We start from the raw sequence: 26,390 nt of genomic DNA on the forward strand, positions 1-26,390 counted from the left end.
AACCACGTTATATTTCTATTTAACGATACCTAATCAATCCGAATTTCGACCGTATTCCTAAATAGTCTATCTCTCTATTTAGGTATTTTAAATTCCGAATGAATGTATCTAATCTTCTTTGATACAACTCGCAATCCTAGGAAATAAATTGTACAGCGCCCTTGAGGTGATTTTTCACAAAAACGACGCCCCACAAATTATCCAATTATTATTATTATTATTAATGATTGTTGTTGCCGCGATGCTAACGAATATCCCGTGATTAACCGTTTGAACACTAACAATTCCTTATCTACGTTTTAACGTCTTTCTTTTAATAGGCGTATCCCTATCACGATATTTACGCGATTTCTATTTTGAATTTGCAATATTTTATTTTTCAGTGTTCGTAAGAAGTCCTAACATTCTTTCCTTGTGTATTGCGAAACCCTATTTTTTTCTTAAGCAGGTACGCACGCTTATGGTTGTTACGATTGGGCCCTAAACTTAATTTATGGTTTGTTTATACTTTTCGCAGCCCGGCCGCTTTTGTCTAGACTTGTACCGCTGTCAGTGATTTATTTTCTGTTTCGTAATATTTAGAACTCTTTCCCTTCGTTATTTTTTTTTCATTAACAACTCTCTCCCCACTCTAGGTATGCCTATCCATTCTCCTGGTCATGTTGGCCGCAGTTGAGATGACTCTTCCTTTCATCCTTTGAATTTAATTTTTTTTGTAATACCTAAGTGACCTTAGGCCACCGGCATTAAAATATCCTCAGAACTCTTTCTCCCTTCGGTAGCTACGAAGGCTACTCATGGTTCTCAAGTAATATATATACATTTATATAAAGACAAATGTACTTAGTTAATTAATACGCCGGTTACGACCTTCAACGTAACTCCCTCGTATTTAGTTGTAATTAAATCCCACCAAACGTTGTGTGATTTTTTTGCTTTATGGTATCGGGTTTTTAATTACTTTGTTTGGTAACCCCTAGTTCTCTTTAGGACAGGGGTGAGGTCAGAGTTGTTAATTTCAAAGTTAACGAATCGAAATTGGATCAAAATACCTAAAACCCCCGCTTTCTCCATACTGTCTACCTTCCCTACTCTGATCGCCTTAGAAGTTCTACTAGGCCGTCCTACCGACCTGTCATAAAGCCTTAATACACAAATCGAAAATCAAACATAATTTGTTAGTACATTACAATCATAGTTTGTCCTCCGGGACCTCTGGATCGCCGACCTCTCCTACTAGATGGGATAACATGGGACTAATTTTCAGCGTGTTAGTACGATTCGGTTATTGCATATATGACGAACTCGGAATATTACTTTGCTAGCAAAAATCTGGCTCCTTCCTCCTGCAAGACGTGAAAATGATCCGTATCGATCTGGGTTTGGCATGATCACTCGACCCAATCTCCTAGTTGGTGCCTAAGTCACCGTGTCCTAGTTGACCATTCCTGTGGTCGTCACATACTACGTCCAGATCTCAACAGGTTTTCACGCTCCCAGATTCCAACTCCTCCGAGAATTACGTCTACTTAGTACGAACCGGTTTCGTTCTATATGCAAAAATATACTTGCGGTCTTTGTGGAGAGCAGTTTCCTAGGCTGCTTCCCATCCTCTGAGAGGGCGTGTATGCAGTCGTAGTGTATCATCCCGATAGTTACCAGACCACATACATCCCCCCTGCAGACAGTACATATCAAGAAATATATATAAATTAACTTTGTTTTGTTTTTATAATCTGCAATGTACTATTTATACAGTACATTCCAGACCAAGCATCGCCGAGAAGGAGTTGTGAATTCCAACCAGTTCGCTTGATACATAAATACTAATATAAATGCTAATAATTACGATACACATAATATATTATGGTTTTGTTTGTTCGATGATTTTATTTATAGAGATCACCAACTCAGATATAACCTTTTGCCATGTTCCCAGACTCCTCCGGTCTCCAGTCTTCAATTTCCCTCAGGCACCACCTGATATTGGGATCCTCCCGTTAAGTGAATTTAGCTATGTTCGTAGACTTTCAATTTCAGCTCAAAATTTCTTCAATTATTCTCAGACACCGTCTGATTTTTTTTTTTTTCCTCCCGTTGAATGACTTTAGCTATGTACGTACCCTCGAAGCAAGTCTTTATTACCCAAGCCGCCATTCATCCATCCGCCGTATTTTTTTGGAACCAACCCTACATTTCCGACTCAGCTGTTCCTAGTGTCCCATTTAATCTTCCAGGCCGTTTGCACTTTCAGACCCTAATAAATCAACCTGTCCTCCGCCCAACTCGAGTCAATGCCCTGTCTATTTTAAAGCCGGTTTGAAATGGATATATTTTTTTTTCTCTTCCTTTGTATTATCGTGTTGCGAGCGTTGTACCCAATTATTTGAATTATCTCCACGATAAATAGGTACTTTACCTACAATGAACTATAATGACCGATTCCGATTTCGGTCCTAATCCATGTAATAATTAATAATTGTGTTGTCTTGGAATAAATGATATTTATTTTATCAACTCATGCATTTATTCATATATACACGTACATATGTCATTTGATAATACGTACACAATTACGGTCCCAACTGGCGCCTTCAGATAGCTGCAGGAACAGTAACCTCCACCCTTGGCCTGCAAATATATTATAATTGTACAAATCACTTACCTGAGCCCGCCCCTCCTCTAATCCACCGGGATAATCGACGGCACAACAACCTGTTCTTTTGTCTCCGTCCACCTATCAATAATTTCTCTATAAGATTGTAAATGTCTAATCTAAACGCGCAACCTGATTACCTCACTGAATTGAGTCCTCTAACCTCAATAATAACTTTTTTTTCTTACTATTTGCTATTTTTGGGTTCTTACTATTTTATTATAACGAGGTATGGTTATTATTTATCGAACGTTAATCGAGTAAGCGATTTAAATTTTTTCTTTTCATACCCGCATTAGATGTATTATTTTTTTTATTTTTTTATCATTTTTCTAGTTTAAATTCGTAAATCGTCATGAACTCCGAATCTGAATAATTCCCCGAGGTTCTAAATTCTCTGGTTCCGATATTAATATTATTTTATCTTTAATTATTATTATTATCATTCTTCTAATTTAAATTCGTAAATCGTCATGAACACCGAATCTGAATAATTCCCCGAGGTTCTAAATTCTCTGGTTCCGATATTAATATTATTTTATCTTTAATTATTATTATTATCATTTTTTTTTCTAGTTTAAATTCCTTACAACGAAGGATCGCGTTAGTCTCGGATTATAACCGTTTTCCCTCTCCCTTTCAACACTTCGTATTAACAACTCGGCTTATAACGCGACACCGTAGTGTCGTTACTAATCCTTTTTTTTTCCACTGAATTTAAATTAATTAAATTTTCAACCTTATTTTACTATCACGCCAAATACTGTGTTTAACTAATTCTTTGAAGTTCTAAAATTCTCTAAGATCCGATGCGAATATTATTTTTTTCCAAACACTGAATCTAACCGTACGTTTTTGACTAGAGAATTTCCCTAAGTCCACAAATAGTTACCAAGCAGCGCGACGTGTTTGAACGGTTCCCGGCAATTTTCAACTCCCTCAAAATTCACGAAAGGACTCTCGTTTTTTCTAAAAACAGCCCTTTTATAGTCCCGTTTCCTCATTAATCACGTCAAATACATGCTATTCTAACCTTTATCGACTCGTATGTTCTTTCCTATTTAGTCCATAGTCGCATCATGCTAATTAGGCCATTCTGATCATTCCAAGAGAGTTAACACCTTGGCATTCGTCTCATGTGACAGAAAGATCAGACGCGGACTGGGAAGCGGTCTCGTATTCCCATACGGCGTTTTCTATATTACGCTCTAGCGCGAGCTGTCTTTTTGTAATGTGAATTCCGGCCTTTTTAATTTTAAATGCTATCGTGTCCGCACAATTTATTTAATGGCCGTCGTTTATGATGTGATACGCTTTGTTTTTAACGCTTTCACGAGCTTAGCTTTGATCTTCTTCCCTATGCCTTCGACAATTTAAACGGTGTACACGTCCGTTTCCCCCCCTACCTTCCAAACCAATTCCCCCCGACAATCCAAACGGTGTACACGTCCGTTTCCCCCTCTACCTTCCAAACCAACTCCTCCCGACAATTCAAACGGTGTACACGTCCGTTTCCTCCTCTCAGTGTGTTAAGTCTCCCGCGTACGATCGTCTCCTACTTCTAACATTTAGTTCTCTTCCCTTACAAACGGTCTAATATAGCTATTCTATTTTTTTTTCCGATTATTTCTATTTAAGGCTTCCATCGATACTTGCTTTTAGTTGAGACGTCCCAGTTTACATCATCTCGTTTATATTTTTATTCCACGTTTTAGTCCGCATCGGTTTGATATCCTGTCTATTCCTTCGACCAACTTTATCCCAAGAATTATTACTGGATTCTTACAACCCCTCTCTGTAATTCTGGGTGTAACTTCGGGTGGTACCTCCAAACGCCCATCTCCTGTCCTTTTCTCCTACTTCATCTCGCATCGATCAGAGGCCTTAATCACCTGTCATAACAAACCCGGACGTACTCTCTCATAATTTCCCCACTAATTGTTTATACATTAATTTTAATGTATTTTCGTCTCCATAAGACGCGGGTTAATTTTATCACCTCGTTGGGTCGTTATTAGCGTCCTAATGACTCAAAATCATGTCCGTATTTTTTCTCAAAATCAGCGTTTTCAAGTGTCGGACATCGCCAACCTTTTTTTTCCTTGGTATCCCTCTCGCAACTAACTTCGCGCCATCATTCTCCTGTAACCTCAACGCTGTTTCTTTGCGGTTCCACGTCATGCTTACGATGGAAGTTCTATGTTTACTTTTTTTTTCCACTTTTCTTACGTAATTTGCCTGTTTTTCCCTTATTTCTGTTGTTTTCTTTTAAGTGACGCGTGTAACTGCCCTCTCCCCCAATGATTTCCACTTCCGGCATGTCTTAACGTAGGATTCTACCAATTTCTCTCAGTCCCCAGTTCGTTTCGTGTTATGTCCGTTACCCTTCTTGAAACACGTCCGCCTCGTCCGTCGATGGTTTACGATCGCGTTCCGCCACACCCTTGCATTCCAAACCCATGACGTCATCGCACTACCCTCTACCAAGGTTCCCGGTTTTTTCCTGTAATAAATCGAGGTAGCTCCTCCCGGTTCAAAGTCCATTCCTTTGTCTGTCTTGGTAAACCACTCCCACCTGCCGCCCCGCTTTCTCTGGATCCTCTTGATTGGTGGGAGATTAAATCGAGGCCTACGATTGGTCCATCTCTCTACCTCACAGAGACATCTGCCCTCTACCCTGTAAAGCTTCATCCTCCCATTCATTTGATTGTAACTACTTATTTTTCGACTCTGCCGCTAGAGGTCTCCGCCTGTATTATCTCAGTAAAAGTGCATCATATCACAAACTCAAGCGCGAACTTTGGGACAAAAAAGTCGCATCACTCACGCCGAAGGATAATTCCCTATGGAAAATGGCCAGCGCGCTTAGACATAAAGATTTCACAATCCCCCCGCTACAGAAATTGAACGGCCCCGGGACGGCGCTTTCGCTACAAGAAAAAGCTGAAACACTCGCCGACGGGTTCGAGAGAGCTTACGCCGCTACAGACGGCCTTTCCGACCCGGCTACAGACCGGATCGTAGCTGACTCTCTACGAGACTTGAGGGAAGCAGAGCAGACAAACGCTGAAGATATTCACTTTGCTACGCCAAGCGAGATTGCTGTCACAATCAGGCGATTGAGAACAAACAAGGCGCCGGGAAGCGATCAAATTCACAACATTTTACTCAAACATCTCCCTCAAAAAGCCATCATCTACACAACAAAATTGTTCAATGCCTGCCTCATGACCGGGCATTTCCCCCAGATTTGGAAATCGGCGACCGTGCTGCCTTTCGCAAAGCCGAATAAAGATAGAACGCAGCCGACAAGTTACCGGCCGATTAGCCTATTATCTACGCTGAGCAAGGTATTTGAACAAATTATACTCAACAGGCTTGTACCACACCACGACGACAACAAAACGTTGCCAGACGAGCAGTTCGGCTTCAGAAAGAGGCACTCCACGACCCATCAACTCACCAGAGTAGCGGAATACATCGCAAGAAAATTTAACGAACATCGCTTCACCGCTGCTGCGCTCATCGACCTAGAGAAGGCATTCGACACCGTATGGATAGACGGGCTCGTGCATAAACTGCACCGCACTAACACGCCCATATACCTAACGAGACTGATACAGGAATACCTAAAGAATAGATCGTTCAGAGTGTTCATAAGGAACGTGCTATCTTCAATGCGTGAGATTCCAAAAGGCGTGCCGCAAGGAAGTTTACTTGGACCATTTCTCTTCATTCTGTTCACCTACGACATCCCCCGAGACGAGAGATGCAATCTGTCTATCTACGCAGATGACGTCAAACTATACGTTTCCTCGCTGAAAGCGAATATGGCCGCTATTTACCTACAGAGGGCGCTCGACGCGCTCGTAGAATACTACAAAAAATGGCGCCTGAAACTGAACGAGGCGAAAACTGAAGCCATCATGTTCACGAGAAAACGTGTAAACAGAACACCTGACTTTAACATCGAAATGGGAGGACACAGCATAGAATGGAAACATGAAGTGACATATTTGGGCCTGACCATGGACTCCCGCCTCAACTGGAAATCTCACCAAGCGAAGATGCACACGCGCACGCGACAAGCGATCGGCATGATGAAGCCAATTTTCAATAGACGGAGTCCGCTACTTCCCAAAACCAAACTCCTCGTCTACTACTCGCTCATTCGTCCAGTACTCTCTTATGCGATTCCCGTATGGAGCAGCATCTCACACACAGACCACAAGAATCTACAGACACTTCAAAATCTCTGCATTAAAATCACATACAACACGAGACTCAGAACAAACCTGAAAAGATTACACGAACGAGAACAAATTCCAACTCTATACGAATTCACACACAGACTGACAGAACGCTTTTACAAATCACTCACACTTAGTAAAAATCCACTAATACGAGACATAGGACAATACAATGCTCCGAGCGACCTGACATTCAGATACACACACAGACTACCTAAACACATCCTCATGGACCATGACCACATATGGCACATACCAGAACTAGACGCGGACGAATAGCGAGCAGTAGGTATTTCCTAAACTCCCGACCTTCTTCCCAAATATATAATGTTTATATATCTATTTATATATTTATATAATATTTTATAATTTGTATGTATATGTATGTTTATTTTCTATCTTCCCATAAGTATATATTAACATAAAAACAGACACACACACACACATCTCAAAAATGCAGGACATCATATACCGATGTTACTGAAGGCCGCAAACGTTTAAAGTTGACGTTCGGCCACTCCTTCCTGGGTAAGGTTTTCTGCGATTTTCCTTACTCCCAACGGCAAATGCGGAAGGACTCCAACAAAAGGGCGCAGCCGAAATTTCCTCCCCCCATTCCCAACACAACACAAACAGACACGTATGTAGTATATGGCCGCTGTAGGTCGCCGCTGGTGCTGATGCTGGATGATGATACATGCAATTTTAGTAGGGTTTTTAGGTAACAAATTTTTTCCCTACCGAGAAAATACAAGGCCTCTAAGTCTATAAAAGCCAGGTAATATTTGAATAAACCCATATGAGGTAAAAATTGTGAGGCGCATATGACGCCGTTCTATTTGTATAAAGAACATAAACTTTAAATTCAGTAAATTTAAATGATTCACCACTTCATGGAATATAAGAATCTAGAAAATGAAAAAAAAAAAAAAAAAAAAATCGAGGGGCGAAACAGAAATAAATTCTGAATAACAACAATTTGTGTGTTTATTAGCAAACTTACACTCTGTTTAATTTTAACAGGCCAATGTCATTGTAATGACTTATTCGCCTGTACTGGGGGTGTTGTAGCCGAAAAGTAACTGTGTAAAGGTTATCTTCTTCTGGTGGAACGTCTAAGTCTCCCCCTCCAAGACGTACGAACGAAGCATTCCTGGAAGAATATAAACATTTTTATTAATTTTACTAACTTTACCAGCAGTTTTTCTGTGCAGTAAGAGGAACAATAGCGCGTTTTGCTTTTATGTCCAACAGATGGCACTGTTTAAAAGAAAACATGTTTTTATCCGTCACAGGTGACTTCTATATAATATAGGTATATAAAATCACAAGCGTATTTGAATGCAACTTTGTGTCAAAATTTCAAAGCAATCTGTGAAGAACTTTCGGAGACTTAAGATTTTGAACAAACGAACATTTTTTTATTTATGTAGATAGATAGATTATAGTAACAAATAGCATATTAGTTAGAGTGATGGAACAATATAACCTGTGATATTTTGTTTTCTTGTGATATCGCTGCTTTAGTTCTTGTATGTTCAATAGACCATTTAGCAAATTTTACAGGAGACGTTTTTTTTGTTTTAACAGGCAAATTCTAAAAAATTCTCGATTTTGGTCATTTTGTTTAATACATATGTGTAACAGAAAATTATTAAAGATCATTTTTCGAAGATTGAAGCTTTAATATGCCCATATTATGACTTTAAAGGTGGACGTTGAACATGGCTTGAAAATGATGAATGATTATTTAGGATATTGAACATATCGTCTGGACATTGAACAATTCGGCTCCTATAAGTTTGAGGTATTTTTTGTTCAATTAGCCAAATAGCGGTAAATTGTATATAGAGGATGATTTTCAGATTTCAAATACTTTACTTTTATCTTAGTTAGTAGTTGACTTAAAGTATTACTTTAAAATATACAAACAGAGTCCTTGAGTTGATTTTTCACAAAAACTGCTCTATATAAATCATACAATATTTTGGAAGTTTGAAAACAATGCACAAGTACAAAGGTACCTACCGCTAATATACTACTATCGGTTGTCGGTGCATGCGTGATGTGAAATATTCTTACATCGTACGTATTACGGCCTCCGTGGCCTAGGGGTACTCATGACTAGAAATCCGGAGGTCGCGGATTCAAATCCCGGCATGCGCAAGTAAATTTTATTTGACTCATTTATGTTATTTTCACAAATTATTCATTTAAAATAACATAAAGTCTATTTGCGGCATGTTCCAGAGAGAATGGTATGGTGTAAAGACCACCATAAGAATTGAAATGGCTTTAGCCGTGTTTGGTGATCAGATCTGAATAGATACTCACATACCATCTCTCTTCTCCTTCATCCTCCTTCCTCTCTTTCTCCTCTCCATCTCTTCCCCTCCACACTACCTTCAGCCTCACAATATACTAATATACCCTAATTGAGGATTCCATAGTCTCACTGGCTCCAGATGGTTGGGAGCAGTTGAAACTGTATGCGGTATTCCATAAAAAAAATCCCGAGTGATGCGTTAAGCTATTGAAGTTCAATTTTCAGTTGAAAATTTGTTTTATTTTTATACTTTCGTTACCTACATTTGATAAATGTAATTTATAAAGTTTACTTACTTTAGAAAGATTTTTTTTCTTTCGGAAGGTCTTATTTGCCGTGAACTTATTATTTATGTTGATTATCGTGGGTAAAATATGATTTTTTTAAATACTTTCAGCTCTTAAAATCCTAAAATTAAAATATCCCGCGATTTGGCTTATGAGTGTGCGCTATTTAACATAACATTTATTGTTGTTAGTCGTTTGCTTAGTTGGTTTTATTGTAGTTCCTATACAAGAATATGTTTACTGTTTTTTATGTGAATAAAAAAAACAAAAAATCAGAAAATTTTAATTGAATGAATTCAAAATTGAAATATTTGGACTTCGTTTTCATCAGCGATCTTAGCAGTGATAACGGACTAAATATGTGTCGTAGATGTCTTTCAATTAGACTATGAGGACAGTTGACTTTTTGCACATTTTCATGTCCTGGCTCTTTTGTTGTATTTCTTGAATAAAAATAAGTTTTAATGCACTAATATAATTTATTAATACTCATTTTATGTAAAAGTCCTAAGTTTGTAAATAAAAAAATTGAATAAATGAATAATAAATGGAGCATCCTGTATATTTGCCTAGCAAATTCAATAAGTACGTGTAAAATATGGTGAAAAAGCCTATAAATGACATAATTTTAAGACTTACTTTCTATTTGAGCTAATGTTCTAAGGTTTATTGATTCTGGAGTCGGTGAAGTCATTTTTTAGTTCAATAAAAGTATATATTCGCAATTAACCGTATTTTTAGTGAAACAATTTCGTTGTTAGAAAACAACTAAAAATCAACATGGCCGCACATTTCAACTAGCCGGCTCCTGATTGGTTGAAAGTGAAAATTGAACATTCAAGACCTCAACGTTCGGCGGGATGTTGAACAAATATCTATGAACTTTAATAAAAATATTATATTCATAACTTTGAGTGTTTGAATGTTCAATATCCAGGAGATTGAACAAATAAGAACTGAAACATTATTCCGTGAGTGGATATTGGCACTCGAAAAATGCTTAAAATGTCACTTAAAAACCAAAAAATATGGTTTTTTTGAGCTTCATTAATGCGCAATAGGCTAATGAACATATTGGCATTCATAACTCAGTTTTGCAAAAAAAGGTCTATTGAACATACAAGAACTAGGACAGCGATATGTAGTTTGTATATTCAGTTATTACCGGGTGTAGTGTATATGCAAGGTGTATCAGCACGTACCCGACAAACTTTAACTAGCTATTCCTTAGCACATTTGGAGTAAAAAATGTTATGGGCATTTTGCTGTCCGGTAAAATTTTTTTCAATTAAAAAAAAATCCACACTCCGTCGCTGTCATTGGCATTGTTTCTCGTGTTCAACAGCTGTTATTAGCAAGTGTGTCAAAAAGCGTCATCGCTCTTTCATACACACTAAATAATAATAGTTAAAAATGAGACGAATGGTGCCATGCCATTTCGTTGTGATTGTAAAAGCGCGCCAATGTAGGTACGTACGTACATTATTCAACGAAACTTTAACCAAATATTGCCAGATGGGTTTTCAAACTTTGACAAAGGAGAAAATATTGGTGACACGAACATCAGCAATGATGCAATTAATAAAGAAAAAGAAGAATTGAGTAAGTTAGTGCAAGCCTTACCCTCCCACTCCTAGAATGACGCAATGTGCGGCTGTGAGGACCCAAAGCTCGCTGATGAGGCTACCGCCACAATTCCAGGAGATGTCGACGGGATACTTGGGGTCTCCATATCCTATTGCAGCCTGCAAGCAAATGGTGGAACATTATTAACTATCAAACTCTAATTCTTTTTGTTTATCGCAGAAAAAAAATCAATAATAATGAGTTGCCAACTAATGCAGGGATTAGGAAGGAAAGGGCTGGGAAATGCCAAAGACTTGCTGCGCTTCTTGCTTCTCAATACCTCTTCTATTGGTTACATCATGCACATAATTGTCTTTCAAACACACGTTATATAATGTTATGATACACAGATTAACTGCGGCTGGTTTTGATAGTTCTGCTTGTTTTCCAAAAGTGACATTCACCGACGGAGCTTGAGTGGTCTTCGACCAATATTCAAAATACTTGCATTGCGTTTAATACCAAGAACCACTCGTCTGCGGTTGGTTGGCGTTTCTGGAATTGGATTTGGACATAGGAACGCATGTTTTTTAGGCAACGATGTTAGAATTAAGTAGTTACCAAACCAATTAATGCAAACGTAGGTACAAAAAGTAATAATAAAAATAATCCTGAAAGTACCCATAAGGACTCCATCAAAAGGAATTTAAAAAAAAATTTACGTGTTCAGCATTATAAAACTGTACTCAAAAAATGCACTACTCAATTTTAAAGAAAAATATGAGTACCTTGCTGAACAACACACCTACACTACAAGGACGAAATCCTCAAATCTACTAAATATTCCAAAATTAAATACATCTTTCGACCAGAAGAACCAATATTTCCATGCTATAAAATTATATAATGCCCTTCCTATTGAAATTAAAAACAACATGGATATAGAAAAGTTTAAAAAAGAAATCAAATTATGGCTTACTAAACATGAAGATGAGGAAATCATTAAATTTATGAAGTAACCCCAACGAAACCTACAGACAACAAACATCAATACTTTTTGCTTAATTTATTTTATATTTTGTGGGAACCAACAAATTAGAAATCATGATCAACACACAAACAACAACCTACAGTCCACCTCGGAACAGGAATACCTAGTGAGGAGGACTGAGAAAAAACTACATCACTTTATTTCTTTATGTTACTTAATATTGTATCTTTTTTACTTTACTTTAGAGGCCAAACCAGAATAGACGCATCTGAAAAATCTATGAAACAGCCTTCAGCATTTGAAAAATATTAATGTCAATGTTTGCAAAAAAAAAATTGATTTTGGTTCATCGTATGTAATTTGTAATCCTTCGATGAGCAATATGGCTTGAATTTTCTTTTTTCCGTTGACTTGTTGGCAAGCAGTATCAATATAGAATACAATTCTGCGATTTGCGTCGAATGGTGTTATTGCCGATGAATTTGCGTTTAGTTGATAGAATGAAAAAAAATTAAGATAAAAACTTCAAGGACTGTACCATATGGCCTGGACAAGCCATCGCATGTGGCATCTAGGTGTGGTGGGTCTGCTTTTCGGAAACCAACTACCCACTCAGAGGCCAAATTTACACCTGTAAACTTCCAGATTCTAATGATGAAGCGAATCAAGATTTAGTTGACAAATACCGATCGGTGGCAGAGTTGACATCGCGTTTGGTTCCCACCCAGGCGTAGTGTGTTCAATTCCTCAGCTGGCTAAGTCCTCCATCACAACACAAGCGACATTTTCCTCTTACTGTGGTGGTAGTAAGAGATTTTCAAATATTGTTAGGTTATTCGTAACCCGGAAAAGTTTGTTTTTCTTTTAAAAAGTATATCGCTAATAGATAATAAATAGACATAGTATATACATAGACTAATCACACACTATAAATATTTTCCATTATTCTAATTATTGATCATACACAATTGAAACATATACAACAGCTCAAGTTCGACTCTATCATAAGATTGTAACGATTAAACATCACAAATTAAAACATTAATGACATATATTATAGACATAGACAAATCACACACTTACTTTCACATTTTTGGTTCCTTGGAACGGGCAATTTGCCTAGTTAGGAACCAATAATTTCGACCTGATAATCTATAATCACTAAAAATATTTTAATTTTATCTTGTATCATATTGTACTGTGTGTAAATCTAAAGGAATAAATAAATAAATACTGGCCTAACAGAAAAACTTTTTTACGTCACTCGACTTTGACAGAATTCTAACGGACAAAAGGACTTGCCATGGTTGGTACTGTACGCGCAAATATTGACACGTTCATACACATTATTTGTTCACTTGCCTTTGTCTAAAAAAAGCTTGATATACACATATCCAGGCCAGATACTAAAGACACTGAGGGAACCGAATATATTCACTGCACAGGCCTTCTACCCTGAGTTGATCAATAACAGCACTGATAACAAATAGATGTTTATCAAACAGGCTCTACCAATAAACTGCTTTGACAGTCCCTTTTATTTCTGTAAAATTTCACACATGTACACTCTTATTATGGCCTAGTCAAATAATACCCATACCCACGTCAAGAAATATCACGAAGTTGCTTAAACTATCATGAAGCAACCATAACGACATCACTAGTGTCCTCTAGGGTGAAAACCCTAATTTAGCTTAACTTTAGTTAGTCTGTGATCATATTTACCATGTGAGGAAGTTCCGACTCTGCGACCAATGTGCCCCCGACTACCAAAGCAGCTGCAGTATGAGCACACTCATGGCCTCTAATCCTAGCGGATCTGGGTGTGAAACTAGAAGGTCGGCAAGGATACACACTTTCGGCCAAGTCAATGCATTCTGGAAGGAAATATCATTTTTTTATTTATGAAAACGCCAGGAAAACGCTTACGGCCTTGCGAAGCAAAAATATAATCCCTTAAAGCTTATTTTAAAACCTCCTCCTGCCCTTTGCGCATTACCTTATAGTATGATGCATATTACCATATATAACTTTCAACGTTTGTCCGAAATGTATGTCTTTGAAATTTCTAGAGGTTTATCGGCATAACTACCGACGATTTTATATCGGTCGCGCTGTTGATAGCCAGACCGATATCGCTTACCCAATAAACACAGACATTCTTCTTATATTTGAGATATTCTTGTAAGAAATTTATTCCTAAACATACAAACGGCTACGTTAATAAGTTGACAAAGTCGAATTGAAGTATTAACCCCACGTAAGTTGGTTATTTCCTCTTTCCCTGATATTGGCTCGTCTATTAAGGGTTTATGTAAAACGGTTTTAAAATTTTATAAAACGTATTTCTAGACGATGGATTAGTTATTTCCCGAGAGATGCCTTTAGAAACATTTGAGATTTTAGTAATACGTTCATCAGAAATAATTTAAATAAACACCACGAAAAGATTGTTTTTCTAGACCTGCTAGGAAAAAGTCGACCGTAGGTCCGTCCATTATGCAATATTGTTTAAACACGACTTCTTCATTTATGTCGGTAAGATTACCACCATATTTTAGAGATTCGATGGGGCAAATTCAACAGCAGGTCTTTCCAATACACCAGGGTAGCACGTCGCATATATTTGTGCACGGCTGTGTTATTTACGTCGTTAAGATTCTGGCTTTATCTTAGTTGTATCATCTTAATTTGAATGTCTATAATTCCCACCCCCTTTGGCATTGATCAGTTCTGGCGGCAGGGCTGGAGAAGTCGTGTAGCTAAAACCTGCAGTTTTAAAGGTCAACCTCGGAACCACGGTAAAGAGTGCTACTTCAACTTACTATCCCAAGACTTCTGTCCTGTTTTCTGCACTTTGACAGCCTCGGGTGGCAGAGCCGGACAAGTCGGGTATCTTCGACGAGCAGCTCTAGAGACCCGCCTCAGGAACAGCGTTGGAAAGATGCCACTTGTCGCTGGACTACCCTGGGAAGTGTCACAGCAGACTATGGACAAGCTGCCCTCGTTGAGACACACCTACACATGAGAAAAGGGAAAAGTACAAAACATAAACGCACTTCACTCAATGAGGTTGTGATGTTGTTAATGTAGTGTTGACGCAACGATTAATCTTATTAAGTACCTATCATTATTTGACTTTACCCGCGTGTTTGTGTGACATTTTACAGAAATAAAAGTGACTGTCAGAGCAAATTATTGATGGATCCTGTTTAATAAACATCTATTTGTTATCAGTGCTGTTATTGATATCAACTCAGAGTAGAAGGCCTGTGCAGTGAATATATTTGGTTCCCTCACTGTCTTTAGTATCTAACCTGAATGTTATGGAAGCTTGTGCGTGAAATAAATCATATCTCCTGTGAGTGAAACCAACCATCAACATTTTTGAAAAACATCAAAGGGGTAAGTCGGATTCCTTCGAATGCCAGTGCTGTAGTACCACCGCGCATTTACCGTGATACTATTAGAGGTGCTATTGCGTGCTAATATCTTGTTGAAACGTGTTCCACTAGCGATAATTTTCTTAGAGATATTCTTCTAAATATAATAGAACAATAATAATACGTGATAAATATTTAAAAAAATCTTATTTCTTCCTCATTCGTCGACTTTTTCCATCTTTTGATTTTATCACTTTCATGCTTCCGTTTTCTGGACCACTCCGGGAATTTTTGACTTCCTTACAAAAATTTTTAATGTTTTATTTGAAGAGGTCTGTCATTTCACTCCAACCAATCTGTTATAATATTATATATTTATGATGTAATCATAATCATAAAATGATTGACGAATGACGTATGTGGAATGACGAATGACGAACGATGAATTGACGAATGAGGAATGAAGAATGACGAATGATGAAAGAGGAAGGATGAATGACGAATGAAAAATGACGAATGATGAATGACGAATGAAGAATGACGAATGACAAATGACGAATGACAAATGACGAATGATGAATGACGAATGACAAATGATGAATGACGAATGACAAATGATGAATGATGAATGACGTATGTGGAATGACGAATGACGTATGTGGAATGACGAATGACGAATGAGGAATGACGAATGACGAATGACGAATGACGAATGACGAATGACGAATGACGAATGACGAATGACGAATGACGAATGACGAATGACGAATGACGAATGACGAATGACGAATGACGAATGACGAATGACGAATGACGAATGACGAATGACGAATGACGAATGACGAATGACGCATTACAAATGAAGAATGACGAATGACCAATGATGAATGATGTATAATGAATAATGAACATACAAATACTATGCACGGTAGTTTACCTGTGGACGCTTCCCTAGTCTAAGTTCCATCCTAGCGGACTTGCAGTCCTTGAGAGGTACGCACACTCCCACATTGTCAGATTTCTCAAGAATGCATGCGTCTCCTAAAAATATATAAAATAATAAGCGAATTTTACTAAAATTAAAAATTTTGAAAATTTATTCTGTTTTTTGTATTTTAGATCTTGCTCGATGTTGGGCAAAAATTTACGATTTGACTGAGCGTTTTGGTGGTATAAGTATATACGAGTATAATATAACGTCGAGAATTGTTCCAAGTCAAGATAGTCAAGAAAAGTAAGCTTGGACTTTATCTGAAATTACTTTATCCTATGGATAAGCTATCAAGCGGAAGAACATTGCAAACGTCAAATTTCCATTCTCATGTTATTGTTTACATGCGGTTTCCATTGATACGGGCCAATCACAAATATGCAACGTTACCACAGTCATTCTCGGTAAGCTCACAGCGAAGTTTTTACCTCACACAAAGGATTGAAGGTATGTATTTTGAATTTTGAACCTAACCTAACCTAACATCATGTAATATTATACAATCTGTATTAGGTAAGCACACTGTAGGAGTTATCTAAAGGACATGACCATGGAATGCTGATTATTATTTGTAATGGTAAGGCATACAACAAAACAATACAAAATTGCGCTATTTAAATATTATTATTATTTTGCAGATAAAGAATCATCTCCCTTAGTTAGTGCACCTTACCCTAGACACCCTGTATATTATTATTGATTCTGTAGCGGTAGTGGATTACTTTAAGGCGATGCCATACGTAGTAATGCAAAATCATGTTCTTGGTTTGAAAATTTGGTCACCTAGAAATGTTTCAGATTATTTAATTAAATACAGCGAGTAGAATACATCTTGGCCTTTGAAAGAATCGAATATTTTTTAGATAAATCTTTTTATAAGCCCAGAAAAAAATAATGTATAAGGCCTACGAAAACTGCTTTCAAGTTCAAAATCTCCTACTTACGAACCCATTTTCGGTTATGATTTTATTGTATAATGTGGCAAATGAAGTAATTTATAAAATGATCGAAAAAAAATTAAATATTTATGCCTGAAAATCCACAAAATAAAATAAAAGGCACTTTTTGGCCATGTTTTTTTCTTGCATAAATCAAAATAGGCGGATGGTGTTAAGCGGGAATTTAAACCTTATCGCCATCTGCGTAAGCAGAGGCGGATTTGCAGTCTTGGCCGCCCTAGGCTCCAGACCATGTAGCCGCCCCTTTTTCAGTACCCATCATATTGACCAGGAGCATCCAAACTTTTCAGTAAGTTCCTAGGGTCAAAACCGTTTTAATTTTCCTGCCATTATCATTCATGGTTCATGGGGTGAGATTTGTCCATGTCTTGGCGGCGGATACGTCTGCCCACCTGCTGCGTGGCGGGCCGGATCGAGAGAGACTGGGTGAGGGAGGCCTTTTGACCTTTCCAGCCGGACTATCTTGACCCATCGCCTTGCACCGCAGTTGGAGAGATGTATTCATACGTATGTCACTCCTGGACACACTAATCCCCAGATTCCTACCCACCCCTCTTACGTTTTCACTTTCAGAACTACCTATACTTCCCTTCCTTAAAAAGACCCTCCACATAGCATCACCATATTCATGGTGATTTCCATCCATATCTAATTATGCGAAATAACACTTTTTACGTGAGGTATCGTCCACGTCCTGTAAAATATTTTGATTTTTGTTAATATTGCAGTACATACACGTCGCGTCGCGAATACCTTTAAGAAATTAGAAAAACGCTCGTCAACTCGCTGCAATTGCTGTACGCACACTGGCATACTGACCACTGACCACTGCCGGCACTGACTGCTGTCGCCTGTCGCGAGCGGGTGCGTATTTCCAATCCCTACGCGGGTTTGTTCCTTTGGAACGATTTCGGTCGAAAAATGGACAACGGACCACTTTTATTTTTCTGCGATTGATTTCGGTCCAAAAATGGACCACATTTCCTACCATTCGTAAATCATTTATTGTAATTATTTAAAACATTTTCTTGGCCAGCCGTTTATTTTAACACGGAGCTTTTGCAAATATCAATGCTTTATCTATTTTGACCATAGATGTCACAAATCCGAACTCCGTAGGCTACTTTAGAACAATGCTAAAAAGAAATAAAAATCCTTTGCCTCTTAATCCTATTCCTACGTTCCTCCACCCACCCCCTTTTTCATAGATTTTAACTAAAAATATATATATATATTTTTTTATTTTTTAAAGAAAATAACTTTATAATGTCACACTTTATTATTCACTATCATCAGTGGAAAGTTCATAATTAGCATAAATAACATCTTATTATTGTATTATTTTATAATCTCTGATTTATTTATTTATTATAGCTTTTGTAAGGTGATTAAGAGCGTATTCACACAGAGCTATAATATGCGTGGGATGGCGTATTTCGGCATATCGCTCGCCGTACATTCCAAATTGGAAAGTATGGCGAGCGATATTATAGCTCTGTGTGTATTATGCATAACAATACCTAACGCGGTTCAGTCACTAGCGCAACTGAATCACGGTAGGGATTGGAAATACGCGAGCGACGGAGCATGATAGGTCTGGCGAGGCGGCTGCGGGGCGTGGGTGGGGGCGCGCTGTGTGCTGTGTGTGAACACGCTCTTGCATATCGCTATTTCGTACGTAGAATATTTAGGTACTTAGGAAGTAATTTCTTGTTATCATCTGTGACTTTTTTGTCACGATTGGCCGCCCTAGGCCCGGGCCTACATAGGCCTAAGGGCAAATGCGCCTCTGTGCGTAAGGGTTGTTATTGATAGCGGCTCAATTTAAAATATAACACGACGTAGTGCATCGCCTTAATATAGAAACGAATGTAACTTTGAAACGTCGCGGTTTAGACGCTTCCCGGTTCAGCTGATTATGTAAAGTCGTGTTTCTACTGTATAAGGTATGTAATGACACTATTATATTTTTGTAATAAGAAACATTGATTAGAGAAACTAGTTTAAAGATGATAAAATGTATTAAACAGGAAAAATGATATATTGTAAATAATTCTGCGTGTAATGTGTTATGCTGTTTGCATTTGCTTTTGCTCCGTTCTTTTTCCATAAGTCGTGGTTCAGATCGGAAATTCAGCTCGCGTATACTTTATTGATGATAATATACAGGATTTTCCAATAAGAGGTGTTATTTTGAATAGCCCGCTATTTCGGTAGATGTTACTTTTGAAGCTGTCATTTTTTGATATTTGACAAGTAGAAACTACGTAATTAATAAAAATGGAACGATACACGCTTCAACAACGCATTGAAATTATTAAAATTCACTTGAGTGAAACAAATGCAAATCATCTTGAGTGATGAGGCCCATTTCCACCTCGGTGGCTTCGTCAACAAACAAAATTGTCGCATCTGGGGCTCGGAAAACCCAAGAGTTATTGTTGAAAAGCCTCTCTATTCGCAACGTGTGACTGTTTGGTGCGGTTTAAGGTCCAGCGGAGTCATTGGACCTTACTTTTTCAAAAATAAGGCTGGAGCAACAGTTACAGTGAATGGATTGCGCTATCGATATATTAATGATTTTTTTATGGCCGGAATTGGATGGTATTGATCTGGACAACGTTTTCTTTCAATAAAACGGCGCTACGTGCCACACAAGCAACGAAACCATTGATCTTTTACGATTGAATATCAAAATAACACCTCTTATTGGAAAATCCTGTATTTTACAATAACACCATCTTCCGGAATTTCATTACAGCTTTTACTGTCAATAACTGCTGAGAGGCAACTATTAAAAATCGAACCGTTAAATGGCTTTAACCGTGTTTTGTGACCAGATCTGAATAGACTGGTTCTTTCCAACCTTCCACTTCATTGTTTTGTTTATGTGAATACCGCACAAGAGACCGAACTGCTCCCAACCATCTCCAATTGGGGTACGCTGTGAGGTTTAAGGTAGTGGGGAAGGAAAAGAGATGAGAAAGACAAAGGTGGGGAAGTAGCTGAAAACTCAGGTACTACTTAAATATGTTAAAATGAAATAAAACAATAAATTTGTTTGTAACCACGATTTATTTATTTTAATTTTTTTTATACCGACCGGTTTCGCTTAACACAAGCATCTTCAGCTTTTGTTAAGCTAAAACGGTCAGTATTAAAAAAAAATCGTGGTTACAAACAAAGTTATTGTTTTATTTCAATTAATATGCCAAACCACAAAGTGACTGCTTTCTACCAAAATATATTAAAATGATTTTTTGATGCGCATAACATCAAATAATAAGGGACTGATTTACTAAATACCTGTCTATTCAGATCTGGTCACCAAACACGGCTAAAGCCATTTCAAGCAACGTTGAATTTCTGAATGGTGGTCTTATACCACGGTGATACTGAGAGTATCTTCCACTCTGAAACGTGCTGCAAATATACTCTATATTATTTTAAATTAGCAAATTGTGAAAAAACATAAATTAATCACAAAAAATTTACTTGCGCACGCCGGGATTTGAACCCGGGACCTTCGAATTGCTAGACTTGATGCTTACATTATAATAGGTGATTCATAAAACGAAGTATTTTTAAAATTTCAAGGGCAGACAATCCTGAATTATGTTAACAAAATGTTATCGATAATTACATAAATAGTTCGATAAATTCAATTCATTGGAACTGTAATCGACGCATTTGGACAGTTAATCTAATGAAGTCATTAAAAACTGACAACTCTTGTACGCAGTGTGCCTAATCACCATTTTGATTAATCTTTATAACGAATTGGTGTACATAATGAATACAAAAAAATATTCTTTAGATAAATCGAAGGTTTTCCTATCGTTTCGCTTGAGTAGAATACAAATAAAAAAATAAATTACTCAATAAAAAATATAAATGCAAACTACTAAAAGATATATATTTTTAATAGAAATGTATGAACGCATAAAGGAAACAACTTAAAAAAAATATAGTATTATAGCTAAGATTATCTGTGACAGTTTCACTTGATTAACTTTTTTGCTTTCTTATAAAATTATTTACATAATGAATAAAAACCAGTTTTTTGCTTGAAATTGAACTTTTCTAGACTCCGTTTGTCAAGCGATTTTAATGCCTATTACCTACAATATAAGGTATACCAAGAATATACACATTTTTGGCATTTAGCTTCCTCTTAACGTTTTGAGTCGATTTTGTGGAATTATCAACTTATTTTGATTTGAGCTTTCGTTTTTGAGTAAATCGAGTTCAAAAGTTGTAATATTTTAGTTAAAATAATGTGAAAAATATCGAAAGATAAGAGATTAAGCCTTTTCAGGCCCCGTAGTAAGCGTTCTTGGTGGTTTGAAGGGGGGATATGTAAATACGAACGTTAGAGGGAGCGCGCTTATGTTAAAAAACGATAGTAAAATTGTAAAAATATTTAATGAAAACAAGACTCTATATATACATATTTGCATTTAAAGATACACTGTGATTTTATTTATACCTTTAACATATTAGCGTTAAAGAAAAAAACACAGTGTATTTTTAAATGAAACTTAGGCATTTGTCGAGATATTTTTGGTCTATTTTAATCGAGAATATTTTTGCAATGTTAACTAACTAACTAACTAACCATCACGCCGTTTCTCCGCAGGGGTAGGCAGAGAGGACGTACCGCCAAACAACTCGGTCTTGGCACACACTCCTTGCCTCATTCACATTCATACATCGTCTCATACATACTCTTCTATTATTCTGACTCTTGACATGGCCCGACTCAAGTATCTGATTCACTTGATCGTGCCATGTCTTCCTCGGGCGTCCCTGACTTCTGCTACCATTCACATTTGCATCGTATATTCTCCTTACACTCTTTTCTTCGCTCATTCGCTCTACATGCCCAAACCATCTAAGCGTCCCTTTCTTGATCTTACTCATTACACTTACATCAGCCTTGCGCTCTTTGCGGATATCCACATTCCTCATGATCGATCATACATGGTTTTACCACACATACGCCTCAGGGATCTTATTTCAACAGCATTCAATCTACTTTCATCTTTTCTTTGCCAGTTCCATGCCTCACTTCCATACATCAGGGTAGGTACCAACACTCCATTGTGGACTGCTAACTTCGCTTCTTCGGACAATGTTTTGCTAGCGCCAACTGCATTCATTCCTCCATTAATGGAGTTACCTGCATTTACCCTTGTTTCAACATCTCTGTCAGCCTTCCCATCTCTCTAGAACATACTTCCTAAATACACAAACTCATCCACCTGCTCCAAGTATTCCTCATTCACAACTATATTGCACACTGTTTTCGCACTCTCTCTTTCAAACACCATTTCTTTAGACTTACTAACATTCATCATTAACACATTCTTCATGCATATTTCGTTCATCCTAGACACGAGAGACTGTAGATCATCCATACTATTAGCAATCAGCACCGCATCATCAGCATACAACAGGCAAAATACTTTCAGATTACTCAAATTCGCGCCCAATCCCACCTCTTTCAATTCTTGCATACAATTATCCATGAATAGATTGAATAACCACTGTGACATTACGCAGCCTTGTTTGCAATGTTCGCTTAGTTATTATTGTTTTTTTTTAATTTATTTGCTGTATTTGAGTATTTTGTCCTCAAATACAAAATTATTTTTTGTATGAAAAGGCTACGCTGCTCTATTAAGTGAACTCCTTGGCACTTAAGGTCACTTAATTTGCATTTGTTGCAAACAGTCGTAAATGCGATTTAATGCTTCTATCTTCTGGTGTCTTAGGTTATCTTTGAAACCTTCACCTTTCGTGCTGCAGTCTGTACTTGTACATCAATAACATGTTGAGATTTATATACACATAATCATAAATTATATAAACCAATTTTAAGTTTGATGGAAGAATCCTTTGACTTATTTGATATGGCTATCCTACGAGAAGCTGCAACGATTTTAGGCTTCCTAAGACAAATTATCGGCAACACAAAACAATATCAAAAAACTCTATTTAAATTTAAAGGAAGCAAAAAGTTTTGCAGCTTTTTATCTGTTATATCTCAGTGTCGTAAAATCCAAATATTTGTACGTATGTCAAATAATATTACTATAGTAGTTTTAGAACAGATATATACTAGCAGCTTTACTAAAAAACGCGGTGTAAATATTAAGCGGCGTGTAAGGTTAGAGTAGTAAAAACTCGAGTTATTACCGTGGCGTTTTTTTAAATATATATATATTTACACCGATCACTACGGATGTAAGTTATTTACATTTAAAATTAGTAAAATAATTTCTAATCATTCAAATATTTTATGAAAAACGATTGAAAATTTTATAAAACGTTTTTCAACTGTGAAATTATCAGTAAGCACCAGATTTTATTTTTCTAGCCGATGAATTAGTAACTTCGCGAGGGTTTCCTCTAGAAACATCTGAGATTTTAGTAATACGTTCATAATTAAATTAAACATCACGGAAAAATCAATTTTCAAAGCAAATTCGACCGTAAGTCCGTCCATTACGCCTGGCCGTGCGCCGAATATTGTTTTTACACGACTTCATCACTTATGTCGTTAAGATTCCCACTTTATTTTAGAGATTTGTTAGGGCAAATTCAACCTAGGGTCTGTCCAATACACCTGGTCCGAGCATCGCATATTGTTGTGCATGGCTTCTTCAATTACGTCGACCGAATTTATTTTAGAGCACTGACTCGTCTTAAACTAGGCTCAAGGCCGGCTTTACCACACCAACGTTGAACGGGGGTGTAAGAATCTAATTAGTAAGATTGTAGATATTAAATGTAAAATTTTATATTTGAATACTTAATTTAAATTTAAAACAACTAAATTACTGTAAAATTATTAGGAAATCAGATTTGAGCTAAAAAGCAGAATGCTACCTCTTCGTAAACAATAATAAATTTAACGAAAACATTGGAAAAAATATATAAGCTCGAATTGAAATTATTTTCATTTTTTTGGTTTCTCTATGTGATGTTGATTCACCAGTTTCCAGTTTGTACTACGAGTTTCCGGTCACCGTGTAAATATACAATTTTAGATGCTGTCAGTATCGCCCTGGTAAATAATAGCATTCACATATGAAAAGTTGCTTGAAATGGCGTTAGTCAGGTTGTCTGGTGAACCGATATGATTAGCCAGTTATTCGCAAAATTCATCTTCTCCATCTACTTTCGTCCTAATTCCATTGGGGATTCCGTAATCCCACTGTCTCCAGATAATTGGGAACAGTTGGGACAATAGTCTCAACTGCCCGAAGCCGGTGGGACTATTGCATCGCCATTTAGGATTTGCTGCGAGGGTGGTGGGAACGGGAAGGATATTCGAAAGATAAAGGTTTTGGAAGTATTCGGATATTCAGAACTAGACACCAAACACAGCCAATGCCAAATGCAATGCAATTGTACCAAGACAGATTAATATGATAGTGCATCATCTCTGCCTATCCCTGCAGAGAAATGGCATGACGATTACTGTGTTAACAGTTGCAATTAAAATAAATAAGTAACTTACCTGTTTTTAAATTCTGTGCATAACTGAACTTTGCAATAAAAGCCACACTTAAAACAAAATACAAAACCGTCACCATTTTTAAGACAGTTAATTAATTATTGATATGTAATACTACAGTTTTTTTATATATAGCATTTCAGTTTGTGAGATGATCCGACAAGGTCTTACTGGTCGGACACGTGAAACAAACTTGACTACATATAAGTCAGAGGAAAGAACATCGCTTCACGGTGTATTAAAACACACACAATTGTTTTGCATTGATTTAAAACAGGGGCGTGACGAGTTTGCGGCAATCTTGGGTAGTTGCCCGGGGTCGGGTATCGTATGTATTGAATGTATTTTACATGGTACTGTAAATACAACTATTTACTCTTATTCTTACTACTGTTTATTCTGCCTTACTTCATTTTTGTTTCAGGTGTAGCGAGGGCTACGAGATTTATCTAGAACACTCCAGACTGGCGTTCCTACGTTCCTACCTACTGCCTACGAGTACTTGCCGCTGAACCAACTACCCACGTCAATACAGTTGCGAGTTTGACTGGGTAAATTACACACACCCGCCAGAAGGTTCTAAGCAATTGCTTAGGCTTAATTCCAGCGTCACTGAAACGTCTAGATCCAGCGAGATCGTCAGTTTACCAGCGGTCTCGCGTAGCTACCACCGCCGTCGGCTTGACTAAGTTAATAGGCCCGACGCAGCGAGCAGTCGGTCAGTCATTAGTCAGCCAACAAATTACCAGTCTCGCGAGTGACAACCTGCGCGCCATCCCGTGCACCGGACCTCCGATACTTACACCCGTCTTTGCATCTCCCGTTTAACCGCCGACAGGTTATCGTATCTTCGGCTACCTTGTTCATCACTGGAGCACCCGGAAGACCCATGGTCTTCACCAGTTCCTGACACATCCACGAGTCCGGTCTCCATCAAGTGGCGTCGACTCACTGACCCGCACATCGACCACAACTTCACCGCCTGCATCAGGTATCATCGCCATCGGTCCCGAAGTTATCTTCCATGCTGCATTCTGACTCAACAATAAAACACTGTGACTTTTACAACCTCTTTCATTGTGTCTCCTCACCAGATCCCCAAACAAGTATCAAAATTTCAATTGATTTCTTAATTTTTTTTTTAATTTCTTAAAAACGTCTTCCTCTCTCTTCTCAAAAACCCTTCAAAGGAGTATAAGTTCACAATCAATATATAGAAAACATGTCAGTTGGACAGGGTTCTAACTTCACATTACTTTGTTCTGAGATATGAGGTGTCAAAGTTCGCAAAAACGATTTCTAATAATGTTTTAACCGATTTCTAATTTGTAGGTTAGATTTACCTTCACTTACCATTTTAGAACATATCTAAATCATGCAACCATCTAGGGCTGAAAAATTAATTGCACAAGGTTCCAATTACATTTTCTCAATGCCATTCCAAGATAAGGCCACG

At 37.5% G+C, this 26,390-nt stretch overlaps 1 protein-coding gene across 1 annotated transcript in view; it reads right to left on the bottom strand.

Annotated features, from left to right (window-relative positions):
* LOC149414304 (venom protease-like) overlaps nucleotides 1–25,849 on the bottom strand; it is a 46,232-nt gene extending 20,383 nt beyond the window's left edge. Inside the window, exons 1-6 of the mRNA XM_089644130.1 lie at nucleotides 25,681–25,849; nucleotides 16,397–16,500; nucleotides 14,902–15,094; nucleotides 13,802–13,953; nucleotides 11,143–11,264; nucleotides 7,910–8,059 (exon numbers count right to left, since the gene is read on the bottom strand). Of these exons, the coding sequence (XP_089500256.1) occupies nucleotides 7,910–8,059; nucleotides 11,143–11,264; nucleotides 13,802–13,953; nucleotides 14,902–15,094; nucleotides 16,397–16,500; nucleotides 25,681–25,849 (890 nt within the window). The remainder of the gene's footprint in view (nucleotides 1–7,909; nucleotides 8,060–11,142; nucleotides 11,265–13,801; nucleotides 13,954–14,901; nucleotides 15,095–16,396; nucleotides 16,501–25,680) is intronic.
* Nucleotides 25,850–26,390: the final 541 nt, after the last annotated feature.

This window comes from Hesperophylax consimilis, chromosome 20 (assembly GCF_061612785.1).
Source record: "Hesperophylax consimilis isolate HC1 chromosome 20, BYU_Hcon_1.0, whole genome shotgun sequence".
NCBI lineage: Eukaryota > Metazoa > Arthropoda > Insecta > Trichoptera > Limnephilidae > Hesperophylax > Hesperophylax consimilis.